The sequence below is a fragment of the Camelus ferus genome, chromosome 35 (assembly GCF_009834535.1).
Source record: "Camelus ferus isolate YT-003-E chromosome 35, BCGSAC_Cfer_1.0, whole genome shotgun sequence".
In the NCBI taxonomy this organism is placed as follows: Eukaryota; Metazoa; Chordata; class Mammalia; order Artiodactyla; family Camelidae; genus Camelus; species Camelus ferus.
In genome coordinates, this window is record NC_045730.1 from 15,873,701 (window position 1) to 15,888,266 (window position 14,566).

The window sequence follows — 14,566 nt, forward strand, 5'->3', positions numbered from 1 at the left end:
TTCTCTGTTGATTAATGATACTGAGCATCTTTTCATGTGCCTGTTGACCATCTGTATGTGTCTTTGGAAGAAGGTCTATTTAGGTCTTATGCTCAGTTTTTAATCAGGTTGTTTGTTTTTTTTCGATGCCTGGGGGTTCTTAAAGGGCCAAGTGAGAAACAGCTGGGGCTGAATATGGTGGGAGATAAACTGGAGACACAGCCTCTGCCAGCACATAAAAGAAGTACTCCTCTCACTCACAAACAGTGGGTGGACTCAGTAAAAATTTGGCCCACAGAAGGAGTCTTTGGAGATTATATGTCTTCCTCACTCTTGTCTTCCGGCGGAGGGGAGGCAATTGGGAAAATTCTCCCATGGTAATCTATAACCACAAGCCTCCACTCACTGAGTTTAGGGGCCAGAATTCATAGCACTTGTGTGGTTTTAAGCCCCTCAAAAGTTTAAACAGTGACAAAAAGACAAATATGGTATGATCCCACTTGGATGAGGTACCTAGAGCAGTCACATTCATAGAGACGGACAGTAGAATGGTGGCTGCCCTGGGCCAGAGGCAGGGGGATGGAGGTGTTGCTTAGTGGGTGTGGAGTTTTAGTTTTGCAAGGCAAAAAGAATTCTAGGGCTTCATTGCACCACAATGTGAGTGTACTGAACATGACTGTAGTTGACACTTCAAACTGGTTAAGATGGTAAATTTTATGTTGCTGTATTTTACCACAGTAAAAAAAATTTTTTTTTAATTTAAAAGTTTAGTTTAAAGTAGTTTCAGGTTGGTAATACCCTCTAACTGTGTATAACAAACAAAGAAAGCAAACAAACAAAAAACCAGGAAAAAAACTCTCCAACCCAGGACTCACAATAATTTCCAAGGAATCTAAGATCACAGTAATTATTTTATAAGGAAATAATGAATGAAGACCAGAGGAACCAACAAACTATGAAATCAGAGCAAAAAGACAGTGGAAATTAGATTTATTAATTACAAGATTCATACTGTATGCTTAATATTTTTTAAAGATGGAGTTGAAAACATGCTGAAGGAAAAAGAAATTATCAAAATTAACCAAGGAGATTTGAAAAGTAACCAAACAGAACTTATAGAAGGAAAAAACCCTATAGTTTTTAATATTATAAACTAAATTGATAGGCTAAGCAGCAGACTGATGCCACTGGAGAGAGAAGTAGTAAATAGGAAGATAGATCCGAAGAAATTACAGTTCAAAGATGCAAATGGATGGAAACATGAGAGACAGGTAAAAAGATACTACATGTATCAAATTATACTTTTTGATACAAATACTAGGAAATATGGATGAAACAATATTTGAAGAGGCAATGGCTGAAATTTTCCATAAATGATGATAAAATATTCTCCTATCCAAGAATTCCAAGCATACAAATTAAAAAAGAAATTCTCACTGAGATAGAGCATAGGGAAAATACAGACTACCAGAGACAAAGATGGTAAAAAGTAGTCAGAAAGAAAAGACAGATTACTTCAGAGGAAGCACAATTAGTCTGAGCTGATATAACAGCAATGATACGTGTCAGCTGAAAATGGAATAGCTTTAGAGGGCTTAGAAAGAATAACTTTTAAATAGAATTATCTATTCTAATTAATTACTATAAATTATTAAATCAAATTATCTCTTGAGAATGAAAGACCAAAGGCATTTTCAGACACATGAAATCTAAGCATTTATCACCAAAACAGACCATCTTCAAATGATGTGCCTCAGGAAAAAAGTAATAATTCAAGGATAAAGATCTGAAATGTGAGAGGAAATGGTAAGCAAAGAAAAAAGCAAACACAAAAAGTGAATCTAAATATACAATGACCATTTACATGTTTTATAGTAATAAAATAATGTCTAATCACTGAGACTTTTTTAAAAAAATCAAGTAAACCCCATATCCTAGAAAATATAGCATAGAAGTTAGATAGTGAATAATTGAGATTGAAGAGTTCTAAAGACTTTGTATTACTAGGAAGAAGGGTAGAAAATATTTACCATATTTAGCATTTTAAAAATTTGATGTGTTAAACATACATGCTAAATTTTCTACTATAACCACTCATAGGATATAAATATTATACATACCTTCTAAAGAAGTAAAGGGGACAAATAGAATATGGAGGTGAAAATAAAACAAAAAGAAATCAAGAAAGTTTAACAATAACTATGACAAAAGGAAAAAGTGAAATAAACATATCAATAAACATAATCAATATGAACAAACTAAATTTTCCATGGTAAAAAAAGAGAATGATTGGGCAAAACTTCAAACCCAGCCACATATTTTTTTATGTAAGATATATCTAAATTATAAGGACAAACACAAAAAGTTGGTATAGCCATACTAACATCAGATAAAACAGCTTTTAAAACAAAAAAACTCTAGTACATTACAAAATGAAGCAGTTCAATATATGTTGATACAAGTTTCAGTTCATTAGGAAGACATAATTTGTATGCATGTGATAACAGAGCTTCAAAATATATGAAGTAAAATTTGAAATATGTACAGTTACTAAAAATCCACCAGGAGAGATTTTAGCATACTTCTCATAGTAACCAATAGATCAAGCAGTCAAAAAATCAGTAGGAATATAGAATATTTGAACATGATTAACAACTGTGGTCTAATGGATATAGAGAGAGCATTTATATAATAGCAGCAGAACACAATGTTTTTAAGAACCCAATACATATTTTTAAAAATGTAAAAAATATATTATCTGTACTCTTTTGTATGTCTGATATACTTCACACTGTTTAAAAAGTATTAAAAATCATCCTTATTGATTAAAGCCTACATATATTCCATATCATACAAAAGGATATTATCAAATACATTATTTTAAGTTCAAATGAAGCTACCCAAGATCTCATAGCAAATGGTAGAGGCAAGATTTAAAAGCAGGTGTCTCTGGGTCCAAAGATTCTTTTCTTCACACTCTGATGGCATTACCTCTATGCCCAATCTCCAGATACACTCTTCTATTTTATCAGTACAACCAGAAGATTCTTAAGATGGCCAAATATTGATCTCAATACCAACCCAGCTGCCAGCACAATTGCCTTTCCCTTGATGTCCCTCAGGTTCCCCATTAACCCTGGCTTCTCTGTTCTGCCCCAACTGTAACATGTTTTCATTTTTGTCTGGCCAGGACTTTACAGTATTTTTTTAAGATGAAGCATTTTATCAATATGTTCTGCAGGATCGTTAGTTTACTAAATAGCAGAATGTTGAGTCTGATGACCAAGACTTACCACTCTGTTAGTATGGCTTTATTCCACTTTGTGCGACGGAAATAACTGTATTATTAGTCTCATTGATACTGTGTTAATTCCTTAATCAGTTCAGTCTAAAAGCCATCTGGCCTTTGCAATATTGTTAGGCTTCTTTATAAAATTAACCACAGCCAATGTCTGTTTCTATAGTCAATTGTTTTGCTGACCTCTGCACATCTAATATAGTATGAGGGGATTGAGTGGTGGGCTTCAGAAAGACAGTCCATGTTTTACTGTCCGGAGTTCCTGAAGGTGACACTATTTGGGAAAAGGGTCTTTGCAGATGTAGTTAAGTTAAGGACCTTGAGATGATCATTCTGAACTATCTGGGTAGGCACTCAGTCTATGGCAAGTGTCCATATAAGAAAAGACACAGACAGGCAGGAGGAGGCCACATGAAGACAGAGGCATAAATTGAAGTCAGGCGGCTGGCTACAAGCCAAAAACACCTGGAATAACCAGACACTGGGGAAAGCAAGGGAGACCCCTCCTGTAGATCCGTGGAGGAAGGGCAGCCCTGAGGACACCTTGATTTCTGACTTCTGGCCTCCTGAACCACCAGAGAATCCACTTCTGTTGTCTTAGCCTCCCGGTTTCTTAGAATTTGTTACAGTAGCCATAGTTAACTAAGACGGAATACCACCAAACAAATAGACTTATTACTATTATTTTTTTAGCATTGACTTTTCCAAAATTCAGATGATTCAAACCACCAGTCACAACAGCAAACCCAAACATTTATGTCTGTGGTCTTCTTAAGGTAAAACCATTCACTTTCCCTTCCCTTTATATTTGTAGATAAATTCATCACTCTAACTACTTGCCAATCCTGAGCATGTGAAATTGGCAGCTACTGTGACATCACATGACCTGAGACAAAGCAGGGACACTTACCATAAAGGGTTATGAAGGGTTAACAAAATTAAAAGAAATTACTTATGCAAAATACCTGGGATCCTATCTGGCACAAAGTAGGGACAAAAATAGCATTGACCTTTATTAATGTCTATGGTAAAACTTCATAAATAAATACTATCTTCCACGTAGTTAGTCATTTTCTCTAGAATTTCATTGATCTGATGATTTTATTTATTTGGTCATCCATTAAGCATGTGATGGCTTGCAGTGATTTGTAGATGGTCTGCTTACCTATCAAGGTGTGACATTACTGTTTTGGAGATGTCTGCACCAGCCTCTTGCAACACTCGGATAATCTGAAATGGGGCACTTCTGTTCCTTCCCGGATGGATAATAACAGGACAGCCCAGCTGAGTCTGGGCGTGAGCTGTTGCCTGCAGAACCTTTCTTTCACTCTCAGTCAGAGGCCAGGAGCAACCAATTTCTCCGATAACACCACATTTGATACTGGTTCCATCAGCTCCATGAAGAATTTCATTGATGAGGACATCAGTAAGCTGAGGAAGTGTGAGAATGAAAATCTGTAGACTGTAGATTTTATCAACACACTATGTGAATGAATTTATTCATTCAGTCAGTCATTTTAAAAAAAAATCTCCACTTTCATTCAGTTAATACTGGCCAATGAGAAAGGCATTTTATTAGCCAAATCACAAATTCAACAAGTTACTCTAAATCAAACATTCAATAGTATGTTACTGTTTATTTAACAAGAAATTCAAGGCTTTAGGAAACTGTAGGGGAAAATGTAACTTGATGAGAGTACATTCATTGTATATTCATTCGTTGAGATAAAAAATCTATAATTTAACCTAAGGGGCATCTAGAATGTAAAAAGACTGCTTTTGAATTGATATCAACCATATCAAGTAATTCTTTAATTTTCCCTTATTTATTTTGTCCTTGACCATCTTCAGCAACTCAAATTCATGGCACACAATATACTAAGATGACATTTTTTTGCTTATATTTATGTTTACTGCTAAGAGTGGTTACAAGAATGTGTAATTCCTGACAATCAGGATAGATTTCAAATAATATATAAGAAGAAAAAGGCCTGATTGAGAAAAAATGCAGCTAAAATTTTGATATATAAAGTATTTTAAGGATTTACTGATTCTTTGCAAAGACTGAAGCTGACATACTATGCCTATCAAACAGGCAATGGAAGATACAAAGGAAAATAAACATATATGAGTAAACATATAGGAATATATACTACATGTAGTATAGAAAGACCACACACACATGTAAAAAAGCTTTGTGGCTTATTATTTCTTTTTGTCCCTGAAAGATTTCCTTTTCCTTCTGCCCCTTCTTGCTTAAGATTTTATGATGATAGAAACAGTAAAATGGATTTTCTCCTACCCCTCCTGTTTTGTAAAAGGAGAAAGAAACTTATTCACAAATGTGCCAAGTCTCTGCCTGCCAAGTTTCAGCCTACAGTGAATTTTTATTGCTGGTTATTATTAAATCCAGAAAGAAAATTGAGGTTGCATAACTGAAGTTTATAATGGAAAACTGAGGTTTACAAACATGCTCTGCCACCACGACTGAGCGTGGATACGATATACATGAATCTAAGTACAAACACATTGGGTTTTCCAGTGACCAGTGCATTAAGATTTCCTTCCTGGACACTTTTTCTTTATGAAATGAAATGTTCCTAATTTAGGTCCCATTGACAGATGCCTCTGCTAGCAAATTTCAATAGTGTGCCTCTGAACCAATGACATTTCCAAATGTAGATGACATGTAGGGATAACCCATGGACTGACATTCTGATTATTCTGAATTTGCATGCAAATATTGTCCAAGAATGTAGGGCTTTTTACCTGCTCCACTGACATGGCTCTGGTATCTGAAGAGTGGGTTGCATCCACATAAAACCCAGCTCCTGAAATGATATGGACTCCAGTCTCTTCTGCAAGCCACTTCAAAGTCTGCACATCTCGGCTAATCCCAGTGGTTGTGTTTTCCACCAAAGCCCCTCCACCTTTGGCTTTAAAATCCAACAATTCTTCCCTGATGGCTTCTGTCTCCTGATTCAACTGCAGATTCTCTTTATGGGAATAAGGGTTCTTCTGGATCCAAAATAAATTCTTCATCATAATAGGTTCCTTGGAGATAACTTCATAGCATGGAGCAGGTGGGTAGTAAGAGCAGTCGAAGGTCATTGTCAAATGTTCATGGGTCAGTGTACGACCCAGTTGGCCTGGCTCCACAAGGCCCAATACAGTTTGGACTTTCCCACTTAAGGAAGACATTTCTGATGGTACCAGGAGATGCTCTAAAAAGAGTGCTTTCTGGAAAAAAGAAAACTATAATCAGAAAATTTGACACACACATAAATTCTGTCCATAGGGGATGTGAGGTTGTGAACATATACCAGTGTAAGAGAGAGAATCAATGAAAGTAGAGATACGATCTCACTTATCATCCTGCCAAAGTCAGCGTCTGTCGCTTGTAAATTGTTTAAGTTCACTGCAGCTCTAAGTGACATGTGTGGTGTTAAATGTCTCCCGACCACTTCCGCTGGGACCCCTCCGCCTGATTTAATCCCAAACTCATCTACTGGAAATATTTCTTGATATTCAGTTCACATTTTTCTTTTGCTTAATTTTATCTCATTAGTCATAGCTACACTTCCTTGGGTAATTCAACAATAATCTCCATTAAAAAAACTCTTCATAATCAATAACTTGTATCAAAAGCAGCCATATATCAGAACTGTTTCATTTGTCATTTTCCAGCTAAATTAAATATACTAAGGCTACTGATCATCCCATTACTCATTTACTATCCAAGTGAACAAATTTCTGTTGATGGTCCACCATGAAGAAATTGGAGATACAAAGAGGATTACAACAAAATCTCTGACTATGACGATTTCACAGATTATTCCCTAAAAATAACTGGGGGGTAAGCACATTTAGGTTTAATAATGAAAAAACAAAAACAAACAAACTTCTCCATTCTCACTGTTTTCTTTTGTCTAGGGCACACAGAAATATACTTCAAAAATACTTGAAAGCCAAAATTCATAGTCATAATGAAAGTGACTATGATTTACTGAAACTGAATCTGTTTTCTCTCAAAAGAGCAAACACCTCTCTATTTATCCTCAGTTTACTTTCATTTGTAACACAAATTATGTATTCACCAAATTTCTATCAGTGACGGCAAGGACTCCAATTCCAGTGCTCTTCATTTCCAAAGAGAAGGGATTTCACTTGGAAAGAAAAAGGGCGATATGGAAAGTGGTACAAACAAACACCTACCTACACAACCAAGAGCAAAACCACGGCCAGAGACGGTGGTCTGTGTGGAAGACCAATGAGACACACCCACAGGACGGCGGACAAAATGGGCTGCAAACTGAAGAAAAGACAGTGTCTTTCAAAGGTCTCCCATTGTTCCTTAAAAAGACATTCCAAAACCATTTTCTCCCCGCATCCCTTTGAAGGCCTTCTGTGATTTTCTGAGCATCAGTTGTCTCATCTGTAAACTAGAAGAATGCTCATTTCATAGGCTGCCACAAGAATTAAACTACATACCACAGGTGAAAAAGACCTATAAAAGTGTGTGGCACATAGCACACACCTTTACGAAACAGCAGTTTTGTTATTCTGGTTCTAGAAACTACTATGTATTTCCTAGGTTATTTTTTTTCAGAGGAAGTGGTTGATTAGAGAAGAGAGCATTTGGGGGAGCACTGGGTGTAGGACAAATTTGTAATGGGTCTAGTGCATACATAAGACAAGGAGAAAAACAAATCACTGTAGGAGAAAGAAGGATACTGAGTTCTGGGCCAGTTTACTTCAAGCCACTGCAATTATCTGGGACTCAGATGTTTGATATATATTGGCCCACAATGCATAAATGACTGATTTAGACTGTTGGACAGATAACTTTAGGACTTGTGGCTAGTGTGGCCATTAATTTTTGCTTGAGAGTGCTCGTCTGCAAGCCAGACTTCCATCAGCTAGAATAGTTCATGTGGTGGCCATGAAGGAAGATGACATCTGTTTAGAGGTCACCGTGTAGCTGCCAGTCACCACACAGGGCATTATGTTTTTCCATTGATGGCACCTGGGAACTCATCGTTCAATGCCTTATTCCTTGTCACTGAGAGCAAGGCATATGTCGCTAGTTTCTTCAGTTGACGAAATAAAAGTACCATTAATAATAGACTCAATATTCCGTGTGGGTTCATTTGCTCTTTCCTGCCTTCTGGCTGATGGCCTTACACGTGTGTTCCTGGAGAGCCACCAGGGACCAGAAAGTTGGATAAATTGATGAAAAACTATCACTTTTACTAGAAAAGTACCAAACTGCATATTCATTGATACAGATTTGAAAGAGCAATGTTGGTAAGTTTCACGCTCACAAGCTGTGAGTCTTTGTGAAAAAAAAAATCACTTAAGAAATGTCATCTCCTCTGGGAAATTCCTCTAACACTCTCAGGCGGAACTCCTCGGTGCTTCCTATGATCACACACAATGGAAGCCATACTTAAAAGATAAGAAAAGATTAAAGAACGAGCTGTAGCCATCCTCACTCTAAGCTAGCACATGACGTTTAGTGGATAAAATATGCAGGTAGATTTCATAGTCCTGGGCAGTGAGGGAGCCCCTTTTGGTCTATATTCAGCCTGGAACATGTTCTCTTCTCCATCGACAGGCAAGGGGCTGTTAATGGCCTTCCACCACAGAGAGGAGAGTTCACAGAGCAGAGGACAGTAGTGGGCAATGAGAAGCACAGACCACAACTGTGCAAACAGGAGTGACCACCAACACGTAGAGGAGGCTTCAGGCATTTTTTAGAGTGTCCGTGGGAAGCTTCAGCACTACGTATACCTGCACAAAAGGCAATGGGGAAAGAGACAGCCGGAGCTAAAAACACACTTGCCACATGCTTTGTTTTATTTCAGATATGAAATTTGAGCTGTCACAGAGACTGAGGACAGTCTGCAATTACTATTATAGCCTGATCAAAGGAAACAACTCTTCCAATTCCAGGGGTTATGGAATCAACAGAAAAAAAAAAATAGAACATAGAACTTTATAGAGAACAAAAAGACAAGAGGAACAGAATCAGAGAACAGCATACCACCACTGAGCTGGAAACCAGAGATAATACGCAAGAGTGGTCTTTTTTGAAAATATATGTGTAAATTAACTTTTGTAAAAAATATAGCAAATTGGCCAAATTGTTGGAAATTGGGTGGTAAGTGGGTAGTTTGGGAGCAATTTTAGTTTCATTTCACTGATATTTTTGTCACAGCTATTTCGCACTTGCCATTATGATTAAGATTTTTCTGTCTACCTAGGTTGAGTATCCATTTCAACTCCATTCACATTTCAGAGAGTCAGACTTCTAGAACTCTGAATATTTGACACAGGAATGAATGGAATTTCTTTAACTGCAATACACTGTCCTGTTTTACAGACATAAGCTCTCTTCCTGCCCCTGCATCTGCTGTACCAGGTCCTAGATCAGGTTGGAGCCACTTGATTTACAGTTTTAGAAGCAATGATGAAATTGTCAAGTTTCAGTTCACTTCTTCAGCAACTGAGTAAGTTCTAAGCTCTGTAACAACTCCCTTGGTCCATTTCACTAATAATAGTTTCCTTTCCCTGATCAAACTCAAACTGATAAAAAAAAAATGGGAAGGCATTTCAGAGTTTTATGCAGGAGAAAATCTGATCTGAGTAGCCTGGCAACCGAGTGGAGAATGGACAGAAGGGGGCCAGGGTGCTTGCAGAGACCAGTGGGTGTTGCTAGAATCTAGACAAAAATCCGGTGGTGGTTTAGTCTGAGATTAATGCCAGTGGAGATGGTGAAACAGCAGAAGCAGTAAGAAGTACAGCAGATGGAAGTTTCTAACTGGACTTGCTGGTGCTATAAAAGTATTCCCCAAATAAATGGGATCCTTAGAAAAAAGTGCTGTCTGATGGAAATGTGTGGGCACTTCTGTTTTTTCATGGGTTACATCATACAGAGCGGCAGACTCCACAAACACTGCACTTAAAGCTGACATTTGATTTGTGACCAAAATATTTTTAACACCGCATAATACTCTTCAAAGCTTGTTTGAATGCTTCCATCATGTGCAGGTATCAAGCCTTTGACACACCTCCTCTCAAACAGCACCAGTCAGATGGCTGAACAACAGTGACAAAGAGTTTCCTCCTTGCACACATCACCACATGTCCATTTGCTCAAATATTTATGGTTAAATGGCTCTACTGCATGGAGAGTTATAACTTTTCATATTAAACAATGTTAAAAAAATCAATAGTCATGCCTGAATCAAGAGAAAGAAATCCAGTCACCTCAGGACACAGAGCAATAATGGGACCCTGCAAGTTCTTGAAACTGTGATGTAAATAAATCAAAATCACTCAGATACAAATGAACAACTTGTATCTTGAATTCAGAGGAAAGTGGTGGGTTTCACCCCATGCTTTTTTTTGTTTTGTTTTGTCTCTTTGATTAAGGAAGTAACAGAGACAAACTGAGGATATTTCCAAATTTCAAACAACAAATATGAAGATGGTGGCAGCGATGTACCCAGGAAGTGACATTCCTAGAAAAATGGGGTCACAAACTGGTGTGCTTAGGAAAGGTGCCTTCCACTGGGCCAGCTCAGCCCATCCCTATCCTGTCTTCCTTGATGTGAACAGTTGATCTAAACTGATAGGTCAAGTCATTCAAACGATTATTAAACTCAAATCACATTGGGCTTCTTGACTGAAGCGATGGAGTTTGTGTCTTAACTGACTCTTCAGTTTAGTCAAACATGTGCTAACTGGTCAACCCTTCAAGTCTGACACACACACCATGGCTTTGGTAAATCATACTACTGGCTTCCTGAATCTGTTATCTGTTTAGTCAACAAACTGAAAATGTTTTCTCCTTGGTAAAAGAAAGGGAGAGAGGAAAGATGTGGGGTAGGGGAAAGGGAGAGACAGAAAAAAGCAGTATTTCTTTCTACTCAGAGCAAAAGGCAATATTGCTCACTACTTATTGTAGTAACATAAGTAGTAGTTGCATGATTTTGGCAGAATGCTGTCTGCTGGGCTGAACTGACTTTGTTTTTCTTCATTTGGAAAACTAAGATCTAGCTCCTCATAGCCCTTCTCATTCTCAGAAGTAGGTTCCACACTCAGTGCTGTAAGAATGTATGATATACAGCCACTGTGGAAAACAGTATGGAGGTTCCTCAAAAGACTAGGTAATAGACTTACCATATGACCCAGGAATCCCGCTCCTGGGCATATATCCAGAAGGGACCCTACTTCAAAATGACACCTGCACCCCAACGTTCATAGCAGCACTATTTACAATAGCCAAGACATGGAAACAGCCTAAATGTCCATCAACAGATGACTGGATAAAGAAGTTGTGATGTATTTATACAATGGAATACTATTCAGCCATAAAAAACTGACAACATAATTCCATTTGCAGCAACATGGATGTTACTGGAGAATGTCATTCTAAGTGAAGTAAGCCAGAAAGAGAAAGAAAAATACCATGTGAGATTGCTCATATGCAGAATCTAAAAAACAAAAACAAAACAGAAACAGACTCATAGACATAGAATACAAACTTGTGGTTGCCAGGGGGATGAGGGGTAGGAAGGGACTGGGATTTCAAAATGTAGAATAGATAAACAAGATTGTACTGTGTAGCACAGAGAAATATACACAGGATCTTGTGGTGGGTCACAGCAAAAGAGTATGTGACAATGAATGTATGTATGTTCATGTATAACTGAAAAATTGTGCTCTACACTGGAATTTGACAACATTGTAAAATGACTATAACTCAGTAAAAAATGTTTATATATATATAAAAAAGAATGTACAATGTAAATTTATTTATTTATTTTGCTAACATACAATCTTGGAAGTGAAACATACACCAAGTTACTGGATACAATCGCAGTCACTTCTTTTTCTTTGTAAAGAACTCTGTGCAGTGAAGTTAGTTCTTAGCTTATTAGAGACGGAGTTTTTTTTTTTTTTCTCCCATGGATTCCTAGCAGTAGATTGTCTCCTGGAAACTACAATATTTTGAGCAAACTGCACAGCTGGTCCTTAATGGCATTTAGTCGTTAAGAATCTTAAAATTTGTGTTACTTTTAATTCCTGGCAAATCAAATGAATGTCTTAACCACACAATATTCCTCATACAATTTCACTTGGGAGGCTGTTCTTGAGGTGGCTTGGTTTAGTTGGAGGAACAGTAGAGTCAGAGTCCAAAGCTCTTGGCCATTCCACTAAAAAGCTGTGTGGCTTTGGGTAAGTAACCTAACACTCTGAGCCTGTTTTCCCATCTGTGAACTTAAGGGGTTGGACTATACGACATCCTGTTTCTGTGATATCCTTTAATTTGAAATGGATACTACTGACTTCCTATAGACCATTATCAGTGAAGGTTGTACTTTAAGAACAGTTTTAAAAATGTATATTTTATATACACGTGCATACATATATACATCTATGCATGATGAGAGAATGAATGAATTTCATTCACTGAAAGTCAGTTTCATTCATTAACTATGAGTGAAGTCTGTACTTTAAGGATGGTTTTAAAATACACATTTTATATACATGTGAATACATAGATAAATGGAGAGAGAGAGAGAGAATGAATGAATGAATGGATGGATGGATGAATTTAAGTTTCAGCTTAATAGAGAACTCTCCAGGGGGCTAGGAGGCTGGGGTGGTTTGAAAGAATCTTGAACTTGAAGTTCTGGCTACAGTGTTTTCTACCTGTGTAATTGTGGAAAAAATTTAAGGAGCTGGTCTCCTCACTTAAAAGTTGGAGTAATGTCTGCCTGATCTACTACATAAGATTTGAAAAAAAAAGAAGCAAATAAGAAGATACCTAAAAGCTTTACCTAAATTATAAAACACCACACAAATGCTCTGAATTTGCATTATTTGCCAAACTTTGAACTGAGTATCCTCAGGCCAATGAACCTAAACTTATTCTTTTAAAAACTAACAGTAGGGGTCGGAGCTAATGAGTCCAACTGAGGCTGTAATCTGTTAGAAAGGAATTCCTTCACTTGAGGCCCAGGATGGTTAAAAGCAGACTGAGCACTGCGATTGACATCACAATCCACTGACTTTTGGAAACCACCCACTGAAGTGATTACAGCCGCGGGGGGTCTTCATCATCCATGGATAACTGGTCCTGGAAATGCCTTTTTGGATGAAGGTGCTTGGTGCAGTGTGTTAGCTGGTCTCCATAGCTGGCTTCAGGGAACTGTGCTTTCCAGGATTCACATCCTTGTGAAGCATCCTTCCAGGCTGAACCTGAGCTGGTCAGAATGTGGAGGCAGTGATGCTGCATCAGTGTGCCATCCACATTTTTGGAAGGAGCCTCTGCTTTTGTGTTTTGGGAAATCCTGAGCTGCATATATATGTAAGTCTGGCTACCCTCTCATGTGGAGAAGGAGAGACACTGAGACTATATGGATAGTGGGAGAGAACCCCCCTCCCATCACCTCAGAGCCCCCACTGAGCTCAGCCTTGCGGCCGCCCCTGGGAAGGTACCAAACCAGGAGTGAGTCATCTTGAATATTCTAACCCAGCCAGGATTCCACGTGACTGCAGGCTCAGCTCCAGCCAGCCCAGCAGAGTCTGGCCAGCCCACAGGATCACAGGAGATAATAAAATGGCTCTCATTTGAAACCTGTGTTTTGAAGGGGATGGTTTGTTACACAGAGATGGGTAATCAAAATATGCAGACCAATGCTGAATAAGAAGTCATATTTAAAGGACTTAATTAAGATTTCAAAGTAGAAAAGTAAACTATTATAAAATAGGTCATCATTATAGATACACCCTAATTCTTAGAACAAAAAATTAATTGAGTGCTATATTTGGGTGGGGGAAGGGGCGAATAATTTTTCTGACAAAACTAGGTGATATGACATCCTTTACTTGACTTTTGCATCCCAGTGATGAAAAAGGTTATTTCTGCAAAAATATTTCTGAAGACTTTATCATTTTTTAACAAGGTCCTCTATTAACCAGTTTTATGCTGCTTATTCTCTTGCAGCACTCATCCTGATGTTATCCATGCTAGTTTCTCCTCTTGGGCTGTCCAGGGTCTAACTGTCACATTCGCACTTGGGGTTGGCATGTATTTTAGCATTTCTCCGACATCCCTCCCCTCAACTTCATGACATACTGCATCCTTCTTTAAAGTTTTCGATTTTACTTTGCCATCTATTTGCATCATATCCCTTGATATCTGCGAATTTACAGCAATCAGCAGGCATGAAGAAAGAGATACTCACATGGTAGGCAGGAACAGAAATTAGGATA

The 14,566-nt window shown here is 37.8% G+C and overlaps 1 protein-coding gene across 2 annotated transcripts in view; it reads right to left on the bottom strand.

Moving 5' to 3' along the window:
* Nucleotides 1–14,566, bottom strand: part of PTER (phosphotriesterase related) — a 58,647-nt gene that overhangs the window by 21,765 nt on the left and 22,316 nt on the right. The window contains exons 2-4 of one of the 2 annotated variants that reach the window (XM_014551977.2): nucleotides 7,493–7,589; nucleotides 6,047–6,517; nucleotides 4,443–4,708 (exon numbers count right to left, since the gene is read on the bottom strand). In XM_014551977.2, the coding sequence (XP_014407463.1) occupies nucleotides 4,443–4,708; nucleotides 6,047–6,478 (698 nt within the window). In that variant the 5' untranslated portion in view covers nucleotides 6,479–6,517; nucleotides 7,493–7,589. The remainder of the gene's footprint in view (nucleotides 1–4,442; nucleotides 4,709–6,046; nucleotides 6,518–7,492; nucleotides 7,590–14,566) is intronic. The other variant, XM_006176240.2, reaches the window with a different exon arrangement.